Here is a 21960-nt window from a genome sequence, read left to right as displayed (position 1 = left end):
TGGTAAAGAACAATTAAACAAACTGCTCAAATATCTGCTCAAATATATGGCTGCATTCAAGAGAGCAGTTCTACAAGGGCTAGTCTGCAAAGTGTCATTTATTATCTCTGATTTCAGTCAAGCTTTTTCTTAATATTCAGGGTCTTCTGGCATGCTAGGTTGATTTTGATATCTCAGTGAAGATAATCTATAGGAAATATTTTATGAGTTCTCTGTTTCTGTGGACTTTTCAAAGGTAGTGGTTTGCAAATATGTTATCTTGCATTTCCTCATACTTGTTTTGAGTGTTTCCTAAGACATTTGGAAATATGTTGCTGGCTTCTCCCAGTAAAAAGAAATCCATTAATTAATCAGCTAGGGATGAGATCAAAGCAAGGAAAATATTATAATTCAGTGATAATTTATATGTTGGCATCATAAAATATCTGAGGAATTGTAATTAACTATTTTCTTCTGAATCTGAACTTTAGGCCTGGAATTTGGAAAATCAAAGCCTGGTTTCATCAACATGAAATGTCTAATGTTTCCACTGAATTTGAAGTTAAAAGATACGGTGAGATATTATAACATTTGCATTATAAATATACAGAGCTATCACAATGTGCTAAAAATATACTGCAGTTGTTAAATCTGGCTGTAGTTAGGCACTAAGGACAACTTTCATGGTATTTCAATGCATCATTGCTATCTCTATCTCTGGGATTGTGTGTCTTCCACTTATATTTTAAAAAATAAGCACCTCTGGTTTTATATAGATTTGGTAACATTTTAAACACTTTTTTAACATTTTGTCACAAAACATTGTAAGGGCTTGCCTACTGCAGAAAAAAATAAATTAGATGAGCTCCATTTTTAAGTCATTGCAATTTTGGCTAAAGTTTGCAGTGAAGACTGAGATGGAAAAAAAAGAAAATAAAGCTGCCCATTTTGTCTCAATCAAATTCAATCTGGAAGTTTATGCAAGTTATTCCTATCCTCAAATAACCTTTTTTATGGAAAATAAGGGCCCTTTGGATAAAGTAAAAATGCAAAAATGTAACAATTTGGGATAAGAAGTGGTCTGATTGATTTATACTGAAAGTATACTTTCTTGTAAAATTAATGTGTGTTTGTTGTTTAATTGTTTTGGGTTTTTTCTCCTTCAAAGACAAAAGGAAACCTTGAGATTGTATTAAAATCTCAGTTTAGCAAAACTGATTTTGCCTTAGCTAGTGAAGGTAGCAGAATTGTGACAATTACTGCCTCCTCCCCAAACAGCTGCAAGCAGGAGCAAATCACTCTGATATACCTGCAGGAGCAAACAGGTTGGCTTTGTAGGAGCAAATTCAGAGTGACACTGCTGATACTGAGGATCTCATATCCACACTCTACCCATTTCAGGGTGGGTTTATTTCAGCTTTCTCCTACTCCAGGGCACTTCGTGCCCATGAGCAGTCACTCATTGTATTTTCACTGTAAATAAATACATTTTGTGTGCTTGAAGACTGCTCCACTATGTGAAGCAAAGACGAAGAAGGGAAAATGACCAGATTTGCTTCAGAAGAGCACTGCTAATTCAAACTAAAGCATCCCCTCAGTAAAGCTAGATTGTCTCAGTGTGTGTTGCCACAACAGGAGTTTAAGGTATGTTTGAAACTGACATGTCATGACCTTTTGTCTTCTTTTTTTTATGCAGAGCTTCCAAGTTTTGAAGTCAAACTCATCCCACTTCATCCATATTACCACATCTGGAATGACAGCTTTGTGTTTGATATCGAGGCAAAGTAGGTGTGCTCAGGGCTAGGCTGGTTAAGAAGCAGATAAGCAATTATGAGTTTTGTGACTTCTTCCTTTTTCTTCTCATTAACACTTAACTAGCTTCTGGCTTGCCTTGGATCTGACTAATCTTGTATACTCTCTGTTTCCCCCACTGACTTGAGACATCAGTGCCAAGTGCTGCCTGGGTCCAGGTCATGGTGATCAAGCTGGAACAAGATTTTCTGAATATTTCAGTTTACTATCAAAGGTGGCTATTTAGGATTCTCCTCTGTGTTGCTAAACAAGGTTCCAGGCTGATCACCTGTGTTTTTGTATATTTTTAGTTTAAACATTTAGAAATATTCTAAAGCCTCCACTGTGCTATGTAACATTCAAGTAGAGCTGGATTCAGGTTTGGGTATAGAATTTTCTCAAAGCACAATGAAGTCTGTAAATAATAAGTTAGTGCTTGTTTGAGAGTAATGATTTATGAAGAAAGGCTTCCAGGCAGATAAATACAAATAATCAGAGGAGTTTCCATGACCATCACTACAACATCACATGCCTATTGCTGAGCAGCAGTGCACTGGTCTGGATGTTCCATAGCTACAGAGCTCTCAGACAGGTCAGACCATGGGGCAGGGCTCAAGGGAAGATTAATTGCACCTAGTCCCATACCAAATTAGAATGATATGAAACACAGAGAAATTTAGGAAGGTAGACAATGAAAATTGAATCAATCAAAATATTTTTTAGTAAAAATAATTTTTTGGCTGTTGAATTTTCAGGTTTCATAAGAGTGGAAATACTAAGAAACTGCTCCTTAGGAGAATGACTAAATTAGAACTTGATACCTTTGGCTTTTTTTCTTTTTCTAAAAAGGAATAAGTGTTATGAAATGAGAACAGGCAGGTGGAAGCAGCTGGTCTTTTTTCATAGTTGGGAGAAATCTATTCAGTTTCAGAGGAGTGAGGGCTGTTAGGCCTGCTGTCCTTGTCTGTGCTGGTCCTTCCATTCCCCAGCACACCTTGAGAGAGCAGACAGAGCCTGTATCCACCTCCTTGTGCTAGCCTGAACAAACTCAACTCTTCTTATCTCCTCTTGATTACCTTAAATTTTTATTTGGTTCTATTGAATAATTACTAGCTTTAATCATGATAACTTGATGTTGTGATATGAAGTGATTTCAAATCACTGGCTTTAGTATTTTAATTTTTTTCTAATTTTTTCTCTGTGCTATTGCAGCACTCTATTTTGAATTTATGAACTTCATATATATTTGACTCCTCATTAGTCTCATAATTATTTAAGAAGAAAAATTGATGTTCAGTAACTGGATACCATTCCTTTCCTTTTTGGAAAAGCTCCTAGTGGTTCTACACAGGCCTGCATGACTTTCATCAAAATCATCATATGGAATTCCTGATGACTGAACTTATTTCTCTGAACAGGCCATGCATGTAATGACATTACTTTGTATAATTGACTATTGCTTCCCATTTATTAGCTCTGGCATTTAATGCAGTCTTCATAAGAGCTGCCTCTCCAGCAGCTGGTATAGATCAGTGCTGCTGATCGGGTCTATTTGAAAGAGGCTTGTTTAAACAAAAATAAGCCATTACAGGAGAGAAGTGAAGCAGGATTTCCACAAGCAAAAGACAGCACCATGGCCATGACGGGTCTCATGTAGCACATTGCACACTGTGCTGCTGGAAGATGCCATCTGCCAGGGCTTTCTCGAGTACCAAAGCCAGGTGCTACAACATGCCCTGTCCTTTCTCCCCATGACCTTCATTAAATGTTCAGGCGTGTTCTGGCCAGATGCTGATCTGGCAAATATTTCATTTGCAAGAGGACTTTTATGCCATACTGACTAAATCTGTAGGAGTGATGTAAGGCAGAGGATGTCCACTCTACCCAATGCAGGAGTTAAAATATCAGCAGGTAGGGTCTTCCTGCTCTATGTCTTCAGAGGTACCAAGTATTTCATATTAGTCCCTGAAATTATTCTCTGATCCTTTATTTTCTATGCTCTGCTCTTGAGGTGCCTCATACAAAGGAATTAGCTGTTCATCCAAGTGAAATTGTATGAGTGGTGTAAGACTTCTCTGTGCAACTTAAGTTCTCATAAATTTGTAAAAAAAAAAAGAGAAAAATTAAATTTAGTGCAATTTTATCAGATGATCTCTCCCCATGTGATTCTGTCAATGTGACCTATGCTTTAAATATCTTTGCATTTGAAATCACCAGCTGGCACAAAGACCAGTAAAAGTTTTCAGGTTTGAGTTATGAGAGAGTAGGACTAAATTTTTTCTTAAAGCTATTATTTACAAATGGGATGCCTACAAATATTCCAATATTTTTTCAGCATAAAATGATTAAGTCTGCTTTATGCTTGATTTTTGTTAAAATAATGATCACTCTCCTCACTTTTCTTCCTTCAAAAGACATTCTTATGGGAAAGAGATTCAAGGTGCTGCATATGTGCGATTTGGCATAATCGACGAAAATGAGAACAAAATATTTATTCCAGGCCTGGAGCAACAGCTATCAGTAAGTTTTCAATGGAAATACTCTGATTTATCCTACCTAAGTTGAATATTATCAGAAGTTCTGGAAACTTACAAGTCCATAATACTGTAGTTGTGATATAAACAACACTATTTCTAATGGCTACAATGGCAACAAACCAGTAAGCTAAAGAGAGCTTTCTTTCATTTTTTTTTTTTCCTCCCACTTTTGTTTTAGATCCAAAATGGAAAAGGAAGAGTTACTTTAAATACACCACTTTTGGAAGAGAAACTGAGAAAGAGTATTTCCACTCTGGAAGGGTTTCATTTATATGTCGCTGTAACCACTGTAGAAACTGCAAGTGAGTACAATATGGCTTAGCTGATGCAGTCTGGAAGATTCAAATTGATCTTTCTCTGGTGTCATCTTTTATGTGGGGAATCTGGTCTTACTGGATCCATCTTTGCTGTAAAGCTTGCTCATGCTGTAGGGAATTAACTAGAAGAATCCTAGATGGAAAGCAGCTGCTCAAGCCCCAAGTTGCAGAAGATGACATTAGGTAACCTTAACTCTTGCCATTAGTTGAAAATGAAAACAAAATATTTTAGAAAATTAGATATCCAAGGTATGCAAGTCCATACTGTTTGATATTAACAGGTGGTGAGATGAGGGAAGAAGAACTCAGCAGTGTGAAGTTTGTGAGATCTCCTTATGCTCTTGATCTGTCTAACACCAAAAAGTATTTTGTGCCCGGAGCCCCCTTCTCTGTTGTGGTATGTAATGCTCTGACTGCATCTGTCTGCCTCCACAGCAATGCATTTATATCTGCACTCTTTCTTCATCTGATCCACTGTGAGCTCTGTAGGACAGAGACCTTCAAGAATAGGTCCAACACATAGCTACTGTTTGTGTGTCTGGTTTGTCTCATACCTGTATGCTCAGAGCCTGAACAGCCAGAAAATGCTGGTTTTCTATTCTAGAAGTCAACATGCATTGTCACACTACAGGGTTTTATAAAACTTAACAATCTCTTCCTCACTTCCATATCAAAAGACTGAAACAAGAATATTGTAACAAATTAATCCCACATCAAATTAAAATTCTGAAAAGTAAGACAGTGTATAGCCTTTTTTAAAAAAATGCATTTAAGTTTATGCAGCTTGAAACGTCACACCTTTGATTTTCTAGAGTTTTCTACAAAGAGTTTAAGTCAGAAATTTACCGTGTAATAGTTAATGACAAATATCTCTGGGATCTGCTTAGACCAAATAGATGCCAATTGCTTCTTGCTTGTGGGCATTTTTAAAATATAAATTTTCCTTTAAATAACAGAACTTTTTTGTTTGTTTGGTTGGTTTTTTTGTTTGTTTCAATAGGCATCTGCCACTTTGGTTGATGGTGCTCCTGCTGCCTCCGTATTTGTCACTGCCACTGTTACCTTGCCTGGAAAACCCCCAGTGAAGAAGACTGCCTTCTGTAATAGTGAAGGTCTGGTCTCCATTACTTTTGACACCCCCAGAGATGCTCAAATACTTGAAATAAAGGTAAAGAAAATGCAAGCATGCATGTTTAAAAATATCCCACTGAGAATTGCTCATAAGACAATTATAAACAACTGTGAGGATGCTCATGTTTCATCGAATTAGCACAGAGGGTGGAACTTGATTTCTTACACCACCTGCAGATTCTTGTCCAGATTGTGTAAGATTTGCTAGACAGAGCAGGGGCCTGAGGGATGTCTCAAGTGAAGGACACTCCTGCACATCAGAGCCTTGGGAGTACATGCATTGGTTATAGCGCTGCATTTTTGTGTTTTGGATATGCATTTGCCTGGAATGAAGGACATAAATGGGACTGTAAGGACAAAGTGATTTAAAATTATGAGAAGAAAGTGAAGGAAAAGTTCCTGAGCAATGAAGAGAGCCAACTACATCTGCCTACTCACAGGGTTCAATTATGTGCACAATATAAAATGGGGGGAAGAAAATTTGCCTGAGTACAAAATCACTTTGTGATTTTGACCCATTGATTCTTCTTTAGAAAGATCCAAGGGTGAGAATACCAAATGCAAATAAAGCAAGAGGCGAAATGGGGTAAGAGAATAAAGTAACTAAAATCCTGGGGTTTGATGCCACATTCTGTTAATGAGGTCCCATCAATTATTCCTCTCACTTCACAGCATTTTCCAAATAACCTGGCACAATATGATTATTGGTGACACTATGCACTGTCTCCTGTGAGACACTTTACTCACTCTGTCCTTTTCTTCCCTGATAGGTAAAGGCTGAAGAGGGCAAAGAAAGGTTAGAAACACCTGAAGCCAGTATCAGAGCTGAAAGATACCAGTCTGCTTCTCCAAACTACCTCAGCATCAGCATCCCTCACACTGTTGTGGCACCTGGAGATACCTTACCCATCACCTTGAATGATATTCATCAGCCTGGCAGTGGAAACATTGGCTATTTCTACTATATGGTAAACAGAATAGCATCATATCAGTAATTTCTCTCAGAAATTATGCAATCTGGAATGTTTACCTAGTTATTGATGCAAGGGAAAACTGAGGGGGTCCAACAAAGGGCAAATGGGAGGATTGGTGTTCTGACTCGCCAAGACAGGCTGAGGGAACTGGGCTTGTTCAGTTTGGTGAAGTGCCTAAAAGTGAGTTAATAGCAACCTAAAATTACTTGAAGAGGAATTAAGGCATGGTGGAGACAAGATGTCCTAGGTGGTGCCACACAATCTAACAAGGGACCAAGGTAAAAAATTATGGCCTGGAAGATTAAATTTGGAAAAATATGTTCACTAGTAATGAGTGCAATATTAGAAGATATTCCCCAGAGAGCTGAGAGATATTCCAGCCTTAGAAAAATTCAACACTCAATAAAAGAAACCCTCACAAGTCTCACCTAATCTTAGCCTCATGATGTCTCATCTTAGAGCAAGCAGCTGGACTAGTGATCTGCATAGGTTCTTTTCATAAATTATTTCTATGTTTCTGCTAATTTTTATACATTTGCACTTATTTTTGGGGCATGTAAAATGCATAGTATTTATTTTTCTGAATGAGACAAATGTGTTCATGGGTAGATTCCAGGAGTGGATCTGTTGAATGTGAAATGTTTTTAATCCTCTTCTTGCTCTCTTTGTCTGAATTTCCCTTGGCAGCCTAAATCGCTCAGGATGATAAGTGCCAAGATATCAATTCCCATTTATTCTTAAAAGGACTCTGATACATTGGAATAATTGTATCCCTAGGAGTTAAGTTTAGGTTTGGGGGTTTGTTTTCAATGGATGATGTATCACAGGGCTGGAATGGGTGCTGCCAGTCTTTGGGAAGGTGTAGTGCTGGACAGGCAGGATATGTGGGAGGGATGGTGGCAGACACTGCTGGAACTCAGCAGTGAGGGCCTCTCCCCAGCTTTGGTCATCTTAACAAAGACAGTGAGGATTTCAGGGCAGGCTGTAGCATGCCTTTGTTTCTTCCTGAAACCCTGTATATTTAGGAAAGTTTCACATATTTTGTTCAGGGAAGAGCACTCTCACGCCTGCCACTGTGCCTGTTTTTCATCCCTCTGACCACCCATGAATATAGTTAACATAATGTAGGAAGGAAGGAGTTTAATAGTGAAGGATGGGCTGAAATCAGTTAAGGACCAGTCTGTGGTACTTTCTTTCACACCATCTGACAGATGCAGTACTGATTACAGATTAAATAATGCTGGTATCTTCCTGGATGTGATCACCAGTCATTGCAGGAAACAAAATTCAGTCTACTATCTGGGTACCCCTTCTCAAGCTGTAAGACTGAGTGGAGGGTGCAAGATTTGTGTTCAAACCTGGGCCACAAGACCACCACAGATCCACCATCACAGTGTGCACATCTCCAGGCTACTGGTATACAGCTTGGTAATCAAAACAGTTAGTGCCATTGGAAGAGAATAAGAGAATATATTTTAAACAGAAATTGCCTCAGGGGAAAAAAAAAAACCAGTAAAATTATGCAACATAATGCCCTTTCTGGAGCATAGTCACAGTATTTGATTTCTCTTTGTTTCTGCCTTGCAGGTTGTGGCAAAGGGACAAGCTGAGCTTCTGGGAAGGGTCCCATCCTCAAACAAAGTAATAAACCTTAAAATCACTGAGAAGATGGTGCCTGCCTTTCGGTTTTTAGCCTACTACTTCATTGAGCACAAGGGCCAGCAAGAGATCATCGCTGATTCTGTGTGGGTGGACGTCACGGATGTCTGCGAAGGAAAGGTGCTTTCAGAGCTTGTGGCCTCTGTTGTTGCATTCCAAAATCCTTTATAAATGGGGTACTGGCAGAGCAAGTGCAGGCCTGGGATTATGAAGTGAGACATGTCATTTTTATTGAAAAGCAGTCATCAGGAGTCGTGCCAAAAGGCATAGCTTAGAAAGGCTCCCAGGCTGTGCCTCAAAGAGATGAAAAATACAGTTTCTTAGAGAGAAATCACCCCCTGTGAGTGTCTATATTTTAGAAATTGACAAGAAAACACTGATAGAATTGTTGAGGGGGAAGAATCTTTTTGTAACTTTCTCTTTTTATAATGATGTGTGTCACAAAAAAAGAAAGTGAAAGCATTTATTGGGAAAAATTATGAATTTGAACTAATTTTTCAAGCTTTTTAATTTCTGATAAAAGTAATTTTCTGAGTTTGAGTAACACTTTAAAAGCTTTTAAAAAATAACAGTTTACATTAGAAAATGAAGTGTGGACAAAATGGGAGGCCCTCTAAGCCTTTCTTTGATCTTCCTTCTCCTCTTCTTCTTCCTCATTCTGGGACCATAAAGTAAAATGAAAAAAAAATTAAGACACAGGAATTTCTCCCAATAGCAGGAAAACTCAATTGATGAAAATTGTCATCTGTCTAAAATGATTTTTCCACTGAAAATGTTTGGTTTGGAAAAAGAATATGATATTCCATTGAGGGGAAAAAAGGTCTTCGAGAAAAAAAATCATCCATCACCAACATACAAACCAATCCTTCATTTATACAAGGGCAAAATTCAATAATGTTCACAGGCATTTCTAGTAATAATTCATATTATTTCCTTATCGCCATGGCTACTTCTTCTTTAACTCATAGAAGTGTTTACATCAGAACCAGATCTGTGTTTGCTCAGTTATGCTAAAAATTTCAAGTGTGTGATAGAAAGCAGGAAATACTATTACAGACTGGTTTAAGTTGGATAATTTTGTACATTACCATGTAATAACAAAGACATTGTACCATGTCTTTCATGATATTTTTTTTTCCCCACTGGAAAATAACAAAAATATATTGAAGACCTCAGTTCCACAAATCCCTAACACAAACTTTAAATTTCCCTTAGTGCTTAAATGTCACTGAAAGCCAACATCCAGTGTCCTGCAAGACACATCTTTCAGCTCCCCATGATTTCCTGCAGCATGAAATGTCTACACCTAAATGTTCCAAAACACAGGATTACAGGAAGAAACTCCACAAAACAGAACCATCTCCCAGCCTCTGACTGCTGACAGTCACAGCTGGCAGTATTCCTGGCCCAAAGAGTCTTCACTTTTTATTAACAAATATGATACTTTTCTTTCAATCTTTTCTATTTAGATTAAAGTGAGAACAGAACAAGACACGTATGAACCAACAGACCAGGTCAATTTACAGATTGAAATGGACCATGCAGGAAAAGTTGCTCTAGCTGTGGTTGATAAGGCAGTTTTTATTCTGAATAAGAAAAATAAGCTTACGGCCAAAAAGGTAAGATATTCATAAGAAAATATCACATCTACTAGTCAAGCAAATTTTTCCATGACTAAGGAGAGGATCAAAATAGAATTAATGGCTATTAATTGTTTAGACAATGCTTTGCTAAACTTGAAAATGTTTTTTCTTTTGCATTAGGATTATTTTAGATTAATTGTATGATTAAGATGAGTGGTGTATTTAAGATGGGGATTTCCATCTTATGGCAGACAAGTTTTTAAACTTAAAAAAGCATGGCTTGAAAGTGCTCCCTAACTAAAACATCCCTCAGCTTTAATCTGCTTTCAAATGCAGCTTGGAAGCAGAAAAACCACCAGTTTTTCTTGTTTTTGCAAATCAAAGGCTACAAGATTTTTTTTCTGATATATATATAAACATTTTACAAGCATGTACTATGTACCTGTCCTATTTTATTTGGCAGGTATTTAATGCTATGAATTCTTATGATCTTGGCTGTTCTGCGGGTGGTGGCAGAAATAGCATTCAAGTTTTTACTGATGTTGGTCTGGCTTTTATATCAGACACAATTCAATCCAGCATTCGGGAAGGTAAGTGCAGTCTGCCCTTTAGAAATTTGTGTAAGACCACTATAGATCTGAGGAGACTGCTTAAAAAATCAGAAACATTTTTACTCTTATGCTGAAAAATCGCCTTTGCCTTTGTATTATTCTTCTTCTGCTCTTCCACCAGATGCTGACAGCTCAGATATCTCAGAGGGTGGGTGCAGGTCTTTTGCTGACCACCTCAGCTGGGGCAGGCAGCAATTGGCTAACCTGGAAGATGTGTGGGACTTTCCCTAAAATTGTGGGTCTTCTGCCAATGAGATGGGTCCAAAGACAGGTCTTCATGAATTATGTGAATAACCAGGCTGTTCCTGTCATATCATTGTGACCAAGCACTTCTGTTTTGCCTTCCCAGGATACAAATGCCACCAGGGCACCAGAAGGCAGAAGAGATCTTTGAATTTTCAGAAAAAAATGTCAGGAATCGGTATGTCTGCTCCTCTGGGTGGCCAGAAAATCTTAGCAGGGGAGGAAAAGGGATGTGTCTGGGATCTAGGAGGCAAGAAGTGATGACATAGTGAAGGATTCCAAGATATTCTTTGTTCCAGTTCTTGCATTACGTGACATAACCTAGCACAAATGTGTGTACTATGCTGCTTGATGCTTCATTCATCAGCACAGGTCAAAAAACAAAACTAAATAATGCCTATAAATGGAAAATAATTCACTACTTTATGATCCCAAATGCAAAGTACTACTAGTAGATAACGTGTCATGTCACCAGTCACGACTTTGAGGTTTTCAAAATCATTGGTCTGGTTAGAAGATGTTTTATAAATCCCTTTTTTCTCCTTGACATTCTGCTTTGAAGCTGTGCCAACTTTGGTACTTTGTGTGTCAATTAAGAGAAGAATTAGTATAGCATTTGGTATAAAATGTCAATTTGTGCAAATTATTTTTTTCTCCTTTTATGCCAGAAGGCATGAAGGCTTGGAGTTGGATTCTCCCTTTCTTTTGAAATCAGACTCTATTTAAGAAAGAGAACACTGATATTGCTATTTCTATTAAGAATTCCAGCCTGCAAAGAGGATTCAAATTTTAATTCAGTCTGACTGGGAAGAGAAGGTTTAGAACAGAATGTCTAGGATGCCATAGAGCCTATGATTTCCTCCTGTGTTTGTGGACTGTTTTTAGGATGGACTGTTTTCAAGCTCCCAGGCTGAAGCCTGGCTTTGCAATAGAAACTGATGTTAATGGCAAAGAATGACAGGAATGAGCACACTGAATACCTTTACACTGATTTCTACTTACACAGCACTAATTCTGGGCTTTCATTCTATTGCAGCCGGGAGATACCAAAACACTGCTCTACTGAAATGCTGCCAAGATGGAATGAAATTAAATCCCATGAGGCTTTCTTGTGCAAGAAGGCTGGCAAAGGTGTCTGGCTCCCAGGAATGCAGAAATGCCTTCAAGGACTGCTGTGAGAAAGCCACAGCCCTCAGGAAGCAGAGGAACAGAGTGGGCTTGGCACGACGTAAAGAGCAGTGGCATACAGCTCTGCCACTTTCACCCTTCTTGTGGTGGCTGGGGAGGGTCATGGGGCATTTTAGTGCTGTGGGGCTGGGGAGGAAGTTTTCATATCAGCATTTCAGAGAGCCCTGGTACAGTGCAGCAGCCACACAGCATTGCATTTTCACACCTGTACACTGGGGAGGTGGGAGTGGGACGGGATAATTTCTTGGGGTGAGAAAAGGCAGGAATCACTTCAGCCATTACTGGCCCCTCCAGTCTTACAGAGGAACTGATGGCCCCTGCCCACACCCCAGAAGGCCACAGACAGCAGAGTGGGGAAAGGGGGTGGTTGTCTCAGATTTAAGCCCCTTTAATTAGTGGTACTTGCTATTATATTACCAAAAAAAAAATTACTTTGCATCTAAAATGATCTCATTTTGAGTGTAATTTCTGCTACCATTTCTCAGAGATTTCCCCTGTCTATCACAAGTATAAGACACTGCGAACATCTTTGCTAGCCTTACTATTTGAGTACTGATCTCTATTTGGTAGTGCATAGTTATTGAAGTTGGAAAGAGGAACTATCTCTTTGTCAGGGAAAAGCTATGGTCATTTCTTCTCTTTTTTCAACATTTTTCTTTAATGTACAAGATGAAACCCAGATTAAATCTTTTCATTCAGAGCATTTTTTGTGCTCTTACACTGTCTTGTAGACAGTCAACTTGTAAGTCAGCAGCTGAAGACTTCCAAACAGAAATTTCATTCTTGAATTGCAGAATACAGTGAACATGAAGAATTGTTTGATGAAACCTCTGTCAGCTTGCGCAGTTATTTTCCTGAGAGCTGGTGGTGGAGTTTTGAAGAAGTGGAAGGCCCTGGAAAGCACAGGTACTGTGTTGCCTGACTAGCTGAATATGTTTAAATTTGTATTCTCAAATGTCTATAAATATCAGCTTTATGTAGTATCTGATGCAGAGGACTTCAGAATATTGCAAGTACTTTGTCTCCACAACTGAGGGAATATGTTTTTCTCTTTAAATAGTCAAACTTCATCAAATGACAATGTCTACATTTCATACATGCCTTCTAATACATTTTATTTTGTGTTTTTAGTGTAAAAAATTTCGCTCCTGACTCTATAACTACCTGGGAAGTTCAGGCAATAAGTATATCTCCTGAAAAAGGTATAAGTATTGAGTATTTTTTGTTTGTTTCTTTGAATAGATGAATAGAAGATGCATATTTTTTAAAACAGAGATACAACATTATGTTGACAGAATAAAACAGTCTCTCCTGTTTTACTTGATCATCTTGAAGGTCTCTTCCAACCTAGTCATTCGGTGATTCTGTGAGAAAAACACAGTGCTTTGATCATAATAGCTACTTCTCTCTTTTATGCCATGTTAAAGCCCAGCTAGAAGTTGAGGTATATATAAAAGCAACATGAAGTAGAGTCTCAAGGATGATGGGTCATACAATCAAAAAGCTGTCATTTATTCTTTCCACTCTTTAAACCACCTCATTTTATCTTCCACATGGCCAGGAAGCCACATGAGAGGTAGCAGCAGTAACACCACTTTTCTTTGAATAATTCTGGGACCAGGTTCTGACCATCAAAGCATGAACATCTGTGGCCTCTATGGCAGAAAAGAACACCAGGAAACCAGCAAAGGACCAGCAAGGACTGGACACCAGAGAGCCCAGGTTCCCAGGTGCTGCCTCTGGGACCTCTCAGGAGCTGATGAGAACTATGCAGGATGGACCAAGGGTCTACATTGTACTGCCTGCTCCCCTCTGAAAGGGGAGGAAAACTGGGCCACATTTCACTCACAAAACATACAAACACTTCTGCCAAGTTTTAGCTATCAGAAACCATGGAAGTGACTCCAGGAGGCAAACTGGAGATAAGTCTGTAGTGCAGATGAGTTTAAATGAGTTCTGAGTATGTCTGTTTTCTTCACCTGCTCATGACCTAAGGGCAGCCCAGGCACTGAGTTTTGATTAGACATTTAACTTCCTATCAGCTGATGTTAAGTGTGTAATTCTCAATTCTAGCTATTTTTCTTTCTCTCACCCCAGGGTTCTGTGTGGCTGATCCCCACACCTTTGCAGTTTTCAAAGACTTTTTTGTGTCCCTGAGATTACCGTACTCAGTCAGACGACACGAGCAACTGGAAATAAAAGCAGTGGTTTACAACTACCTGCCCAACGATCTCCAGGTAGTGTTATCAACAGCTGCTACCTTGCATGCTAACTGGTACCTTGCATGCCTAGCTAGCTAGATCTATAGTTTTGTAATAATTTAATGGGAATGACCTGGCCATCCTTCAGTGTCCCCCTACAGCCCAGACATAATGCTCTTATCTTGAAAGCTTCCCCAAGGATCCAGTTCAACTTGGTAATCAAGCTTACCACATAAAGCAGATTGCAGATTTCATTCACCATTTTTCATAGTCATATCCTTTGTCTTTGGGTACTTCTTCCCCTTCATTGAAGCAATGTGTTCCCTTTTTTCTGCCTTCTGATCTGGACAATATCCAGTGCTGACACTGACACTTCACAAGGTACAAAAGATAGAGAGGTAAATAAGTATAAGCCCACCATCCAATGTTAGCTACAAAACTCATTGGGCATACAACACAGGGCCACTTTTTCTCTAATTCCTATGCAGTGCTGCATATGGCCACTGTTGTCACTGGGCTTAGGGCCTCCATCATCCTAAGGCTGGTACTCTTTTTTCACTTCTTCCCATCTCCCACACAGCTGTTCAACTAGCATCCTCTGAACTGCATTGAATTGTGTAGAGCTGGGATGTATAAAAATGCACTGTCCTTCTTACTTCACTGTGGTTCAGGGAAAGGCCAAAAGTTGGTTTCAAGTTCAGTGTAAAGAAGAAATGTTAGCTGATTTACCTTCAGAGCCCTAATCAATATAGCTGAATATTAACAGACCACGGTGCCACAGAATAATTTACATTGGAAGGGGCATCCAGAGGTATTTTCCAGTGCATTGCTGGACCAGGACTGCTCTTGGGCATTGTCTTGTCCCCACAGGTGATAGTGAAGATGGAGACAGTGAAGGGACTGTGCACCGCAGAGACGACAGCGAAGGCTGTGCAGCTGCCACTGCTGGCTAAGGGGAACTCAGCAACACCAGCCTTCTTCTCAGTCGTCCCTCTGACTGTGGGAGAAATCCCAATCACCATTATTGCTTTCGACCAGGATTCTGGGCACAGTGATAGCATTAGGAAGAATCTCAATGTTGTGGTATGTATAGCTAATTGAGGGTAGGCGCTTCACAAATTGTCCTCAAATGCAACATTCACTATGTGTGGAATTCTTGTGGAGGGAGCGGAATGGTACAAACATAAAGCTGGAAGCAATTCAGGAAATCCATTTTTCATCAAGGACTGATGGACAAAAATTAAGTCTCTGTGTGTATTGTATATGGAAAGGTTTGTTCTCTATGGCAATGAATATCCTTTATCCATGACACAGCAACAAATTCTTCAGCAGGTGCCTGTCTCAGAATCCTTAACTTCTCCCTCCTTCATTAACATGTATGAAAATTATTTTTTCCTTGTGAAGCCAAGGTTGAAGATGTCCATCTAGCAAACTTTTAAGAAGGAAATGCTCTCTGCTGGTAATAATAAAGTTAAACCCTATTTTATTCCTTCTGGTCAATGGACCAATCTTCACTCTTAACAATTGCATAGGTAAAAACATATGCAAAACATGTTAACAGAGATGCTGTATTGATTATTTAATACCTTATCTCTCTTTCAAATTTATAAAAAGGAGGAGCCTTTTAGAAAAAATTACTTCTCAAGTGCCAACACAGACTCATTACAATACCTAAGTCATCCAGGGAGGGCATTTTTCCATCCACACAAAAAGTGCAAAATATGAATCCTTGCATTCCTGATGTCAGGTATTACCACGTAGGTAAGAATAAGGCACAGGATGCTGGGAACCTGCTGTTGTTAAAGGCTATAACTCTTGTCGATATAGACACAGTCTCAAAGTTCAGTGTTATACCAAAACACTAGAAGTAGCTATAAAAATAGCTTTATTAAAATGGAAACTGTGGGAAGAGGGGTGTGAGGAATCAGAAGAAAAACATGTTTAAGTCTTACACCCAAGATGTACTCAGAATTTCATGGATTTCATATGTGAGAGGTTTACAAAAATGAGACCCTCTGTGAACTTGACTTGATAGGTCACGAAGCTAAGAATAAACTTTGAAGTTTAATTTTTGGAAGTAGGTTTTGGTCAAAGGAATATCATCCAAGGAAATGTTTCAATAGTAACACAAAAAATTCAGCAAAGTTTATCAGGATTTCAGTTGAGAAACTGAAACTCTGATTTGAAAGTTGAATTTTACTTAGAGAGAAATCACCCTTCAAAATCACTTATTTGTGCCACCTGCTGGCCCAGCCTTAGGTGGAGCTCACAGGTTTCTTGCAGCTTAATTTCAGTTGTGAGTGCTTGCAAACCTTTTAACTTTTCTTTCTTTAACTGTGCAGACTGAAGGTGTTTTACAGAGAGAAGAAGAGACCATTTGCATTAACAGTGACTGTAAGTTACCCAAAAGGGTTAGATATGGATGAGGTTTGGAGTAAGAATGAAGAGTGAATTATGGGTGCAGCAAAATACTCCTTAATGAACAGATGTTCCTTTAGTGAACCAGAACTTGTCAGAAGTCTCTCCATCCAATATATAGCAAAAGATTTGTGAAAGGAAAAAAAAAAAAGAATTATGAATTTTTAGAATTGATTTATTTTACTTTTGTTTTTCAAGGTATCATTCTTTATAGATTAACTGGGTATCTATTTAATTCATTAATGTGTCTTAAAAGGTATTAAAAACAAGGCTTTTTTACAAGTGTAAAATATTGCTAAAGATTGAAAATTAAATCACTACAAGAAAGATAAGTATATTTTTTCTAAAATTACAGTATGTTGTTTGTTTTTTTAAAGTCTGGATGTAAATATCTATTATCTATTTATTTATTTATTTACAGTGAAGTCCCATACAGTTGACCTGAACAGACCATCTAATATGGTACCGGGTTCTGATAGCCACGTGTTAGTTAGCCTGAAAGGTAAATGTAATTTTTTTGTCAACAACTTCTCCATAGGTGGCAAGGGACAGGCCCCTCTGAGCTGCCCATTCCTGCATGGAAAGTCTCCATTCTCTCCTGGTTTGGTTTTTTTTTTTATGGTTTTTTGGGGGGGTTTTTTTGTTTTGTTTTTTTTTTTTTGTTATGACTCAAATGGTCTGTGCTACATGGCCAGGTAATAAAACAAAACATCCCTAGGATTTAGGCAGTACCTCTTCCTAATTACTCCTTCTTTACTTGTAGTGAGTGTAATAGATTTATGAGATCCATCCTTCCTCACTGTGCTCAGACGAACATTATGGGAAAGCCAGATGTGAAGGGAAGTGTTCATCTTCTCTGATAACTTCATGCAGGGCTGTAGAAATCTTCGGATTCCAGAAATAACGATGCCATACTCTGATGTATAGATTCTGAAGAGTTCTGTACTTCTGAAGAGGAGATATGTTCATATACTCATTTAATCAAATATAGTTGTGCATATATATGTATATATATATATATATATCTTCATGCATACATATTTTAAAACATCCATTAACAACTACTCTTATTAGTGAAAAATACTTCTCCCTCCACCCCTCAGAAATGTAAAATAATGCATTTGTGACACAAAGGGCATTGGCTTCACTTTCAAATACATGTTCTAAAATAAAGGGGTCATTGAATTTGTAAAGTTATGAAAATATACAGAGAGAAATAAAACCACATAAAATGTTTGACATGATTAATGCACAATCTTTTTATTCCTCCGTGGGAGAGTCAGGGCTGGTTTGACAAGACTTTTCCAGCCTCAACCCGAGAGACCAGTCTTTCTCCCTTCCATTTCCTCCCTGCCTCCAGTAGCCTGAGGACTCTTTCTCCTTCATAATCCTTCACTGTTCCAGCCTCCTTTCTCCACCTTTCTTGCGGCCTGGCACCTCATCCTTGCCCTTCTTCAAAGAGCTTTATGAAGTCTCAGGTAGCTAAGAACAGTGTTGAGCAGTGAGGAGTACCAGGCCATGCTGGAATATCAGCCTATAGTTAGGATCACTTTCTTCATATTTACAGTTTTAAATAAGAGACACACTACAGCTTGTATTTTTTACAACAGGGAGCATTATGGATCAGTCTGTTGAAAACTGTCTGAGTCTCAGTGGAGTTGAGAAGCTGATTCAGCTGCCCGTAGGCTGTGCAGAGCAAACGATGGTGAAAATGGCCCCTGCAGTCTACGCCATTGAGTACCTGGATGCCAGCGAGCAGTGGGTGAACTTCAACCCCGAGCGCAAGCAGGAAGCCATCAGTATGATTGAAAAAGGTGAGCAGAAAAAACAAAACAAGGCAAACCATCCACAAGCCAAAGGAAGGGATCCTTGTTGTCCATTTGCACTGTGCACTGGCTGCAGCTGCCTCCTGAAGGAGTGCCCACTGTCTTACCACAGCTTCACAGAAATGCCCTTGACAGTCTGCAGGACAGATATGAAACGTGAGGGACAGAACACACGAGGAGGGCTTAGGACACTAATTACCAGCATCTGGCACTGGATGGTATTGACATTGACAGTCCATTCTCTCTTGCCTAATTTAGAAGTAGAAAGTAAAATCTGAGCTGATCAATGAAAATTCTTTTCAGACTAAATGGATAGCACAGGTCAGTTGTTCTTTGCCTCCAAATGTTTAAAATCACCCAAGATAAATCACATCCTAAAAATGCTTATTTCTCCCTAATGCTTCACAGAAACTGCTTAGGATAGCCAGCTGAGATGTAGACATCTCTGTCTATGGCTGTCAAGAGGAGTATGACAAAGTAAATTCCCAGCGCTAATCATGATGTTAACACCTTCCCTTGCCCTCTCCTGTATTCATCATTGCATAAGCTAGAACGACTTCAGCAGCCTTGGGCCAAGCCAGGGAGGGACTTTCATTCGGGAGAGGACACCTGCAAGTCTGCTTCTGGAAAATTCCACTCCAAGATGTGATCCAAAGCTGGTACTAAATGTACAGCAAAGCCAGGACCACAATATGTGGAAATGTTCCATCTCGCAGGAATTAACACAGGGAATTGTCAGTATTGGAGCAAGCACAGCTGATCTTTCTAGTGGTGTGCTTATGGCATAAAGCAGTAAAATGCACTTGTCATTGTGATCTTCAGATATATTAAACACATTTCATCAATGAAAAAAATGGGTGTATAAATTTAAAAATTAAATTATAAATTAAAAGCATGCTAGCAGTTGCTGCATCTTTGACTTTGATCTTTGACTACTTATCAAGCCTAAAGTGACATGAGATCCTGCTAATAAATATTTAGTATTGTCAGCATCCTTTAGTGCCTACATTATGCTTTTATTAATTCTTAATTGAAATTCATCAGTGTAAAAAATTAATTGTGTAGCTACGATACAGACTTTGTCAAAATAATAGCAGTCAAGATCAGAAGCAACAAGTCATGATTTTTCTAAGACTGTGTCTGACCCAACAGATGATGTTTTGTTTATTTTTTGATTCAATGCACTGTAAAATCAACAGCTTGAAAAGTTGTCAATAATGGGAAATAATTTGCCAATACTCACTACACATACAATGTTTTGTATGTGTAGGCATCTGCAACTTTCAGGTTATTTTCTTGGCTCAATTAAGTCAAACAAGACAGAGGACCTTCTAAGCCTAGTGATTTTTCTGTGTCAAAGTCTGCTGACCCAGTCCTTTCCTCCTTAATGCCCCACTGAACACCTCCATGAACTCTTCCACCAGTCAATACAAAACATGTCCATTATAATACAAGTGATGTAGGAAAATGCCCAATAAATATGGATGTTCTTTGAACAGTTATGTGCTGTCCTGTTCATGCAGGTTACACTAGAGTGCTTGAGTTTCAGAAGGAGGATGGGTCCTATGGAGCATTTAGAACAACTCCCAGTAGTGTATGGTAAGTGATTTTCTTTTCTGGGGTTTTGTTTTTGGGCTTTTATTTTTGTTTATTTGGTTGGGATTTTTTTTCCATTTACCTCTATTTAATCATTTGATGTATCAGAAGTTCTTATTTGGTGATGGATTTTGAAAATCTGCTGGTTGCCTATGTACATTTGTCATGAATAATCAGCCACCAAATTCTCTGACTGTGTTAAGTCCTTGGTGAAAGAGATTTATACTGAACTACTGATTATTTTGCATTTGCCACAGAGTAGAAATATTCAAGCTGATGTTGAAAAATAACTCGCTAGGTTCCAGGGAGTGCACTGTGCAGAATATGAGTTTGTGCATAAAATTAGTATGTTTTTTTCCTATCAATATTGTCTTCTATAAATATCTCTCAGCACAAGTTTGGAAAATTTTATTTTGTGCAGGTTAACTGCATTCATTGTTAAAGTGCTCACAAGGAGCAGAGAATACATCAGTATCCAAGACAGCCACATAAGCAACTCGATTTCCTACTTGGTTAATCAACAGCAGGCAGATGGGTCGTTCCATGACCACCACCCTGTAATGGACAGGAAAATGCAGGTAGGTCATCCATAGTTAGAATAATTTGTTGTGCATTTAGGGCTATTAGGGATTGGAAGGAACGCTGCAAATTGTTGGCTAACAAGAAATGTATCTGAAGAGAATAAATCTGTAATGTAAGCACAAAATCTGTAATGTAAAATTATTTTGTAAAGATGTTATGTCAGATGCATAGCTAGCACTTCACCACTTTATCTTTTTATACAGTCTCAGATACTTTTCTCAGCTATGCCTCTAGAGCACTTAAAAATTATTTTGGGGGGGGGGGGTCATATGTTTGGTAAAAATGTAAGCCTTTTATTGCTGAAGGCAATAGAGTGTAGAATTGTAGCTTCGTTTTGAAGGAGCATCCAGAGCTCATCTAGTCCAAATCCTGCTCAAAACAGTTCTAGTTAGATCAGATTGTACAGGGCCATGTCCAGCTGTCTCAAATACATCCCAGTCTGTCTGGGTAATCTGTTTCAGTATTTCACCATGCCCATGGTGAAAAAAGAAAATGTTTACACTTAATCAGAATTTCCAATTGCATATCTTGGTCTACATAATCTCTATAACTGTCCAGAAACACAAAATTATTATACTGTCCATGATTTTAGTCTAGGAAAGTAATGTGCATCTTCCAAAATTAATTGAAAATGTAATGAAGCAACCATGTATATATGAAAAAACATATATTAATATTTTTAATGATCTCTGTCAAATAACTAGTGAGACTTTCACTCCCAAAGCTAGTTTCAGTTGATGTAACACTATTGGGGAAAAAGAAACAAGTAGCTCAAGGACTGGTCAAAGGGTTTTGGGTTTTTTGACCTGTGTTCAAGCTGAGATAATCTCCTATTTTACATCTGCTTCAAGAGCTTTCAGGGGAAAAGAGATAATGAGACCACAGTGCTTACTTTGTCAAGAAGAGAGATAAGAAATGATGCAGTATTGGTGTATAAATACCTTTACAGGAGAGTTCTGTCTGCAAGGTAGAGGGCTCTCTAATGTGTAGAGAGTAGTGCAGAAATGAAAACAACCCCACCCTCCTAGTGACTGAAAATTGAAACTATGAATGTTTCAATGAGAAATAGAGATTTTTAGCTGTAAAATAAATAACTAAATATTTGACTATCAGCTGGTTTCACGTGGTGGGTTCCTGACCTCTTACACTGTTCAATGCAACCTTTAATGCTGCCACCATAGAAGATATACTTTAGATGGACACATATTGAGAAAAATTTAAGGCACCAGCTACATGGTACATGATCAGAGGGTTTGCAGAGAAAATCCTTGACTTTATGGAAAGTCATTTTCTAGATTTAATCATAAACGTATGCATGCACATT

The 21960-nt window shown here is 38.5% G+C and overlaps 1 protein-coding gene across 3 annotated transcripts in view; it reads left to right on the top strand.

Moving 5' to 3' along the window:
- Positions 1-21960, top strand: part of LOC110468582 (complement C4-A) — a 52500-nt gene that overhangs the window by 15413 nt on the left and 15127 nt on the right. For all 3 annotated transcript variants that reach the window (XM_021526622.3, XM_085578590.1, XM_021526623.4), the window contains 21 exons: positions 471-553; positions 1676-1763; positions 4185-4290; positions 4486-4609; positions 4906-5021; positions 5625-5792; positions 6526-6723; positions 8317-8508; positions 9858-10007; positions 10435-10561; positions 10932-11003; positions 11862-12053; positions 12808-12919; positions 13145-13215; positions 14111-14250; positions 15085-15297; positions 16557-16608; positions 17054-17134; positions 18243-18446; positions 19982-20057; positions 20476-20632. In XM_021526622.3, the coding sequence (XP_021382297.3) occupies positions 471-553; positions 1676-1763; positions 4185-4290; positions 4486-4609; positions 4906-5021; positions 5625-5792; positions 6526-6723; positions 8317-8508; positions 9858-10007; positions 10435-10561; positions 10932-11003; positions 11862-12053; positions 12808-12919; positions 13145-13215; positions 14111-14250; positions 15085-15297; positions 16557-16608; positions 17054-17134; positions 18243-18446; positions 19982-20057; positions 20476-20632 (2722 nt within the window). The remainder of the gene's footprint in view (positions 1-470; positions 554-1675; positions 1764-4184; positions 4291-4485; positions 4610-4905; positions 5022-5624; positions 5793-6525; positions 6724-8316; positions 8509-9857; positions 10008-10434; positions 10562-10931; positions 11004-11861; positions 12054-12807; positions 12920-13144; positions 13216-14110; positions 14251-15084; positions 15298-16556; positions 16609-17053; positions 17135-18242; positions 18447-19981; positions 20058-20475; positions 20633-21960) is intronic.

The sequence above is a fragment of the Lonchura striata genome, chromosome 1 (genome assembly GCF_050655825.1).
Source record: "Lonchura striata isolate lonStrDom1 chromosome 1, ASM5065582v1, whole genome shotgun sequence".
NCBI lineage: Eukaryota > Metazoa > Chordata > Aves > Passeriformes > Estrildidae > Lonchura > Lonchura striata.
This window is presented reverse-complemented; position numbering and strand designations above follow the sequence as displayed.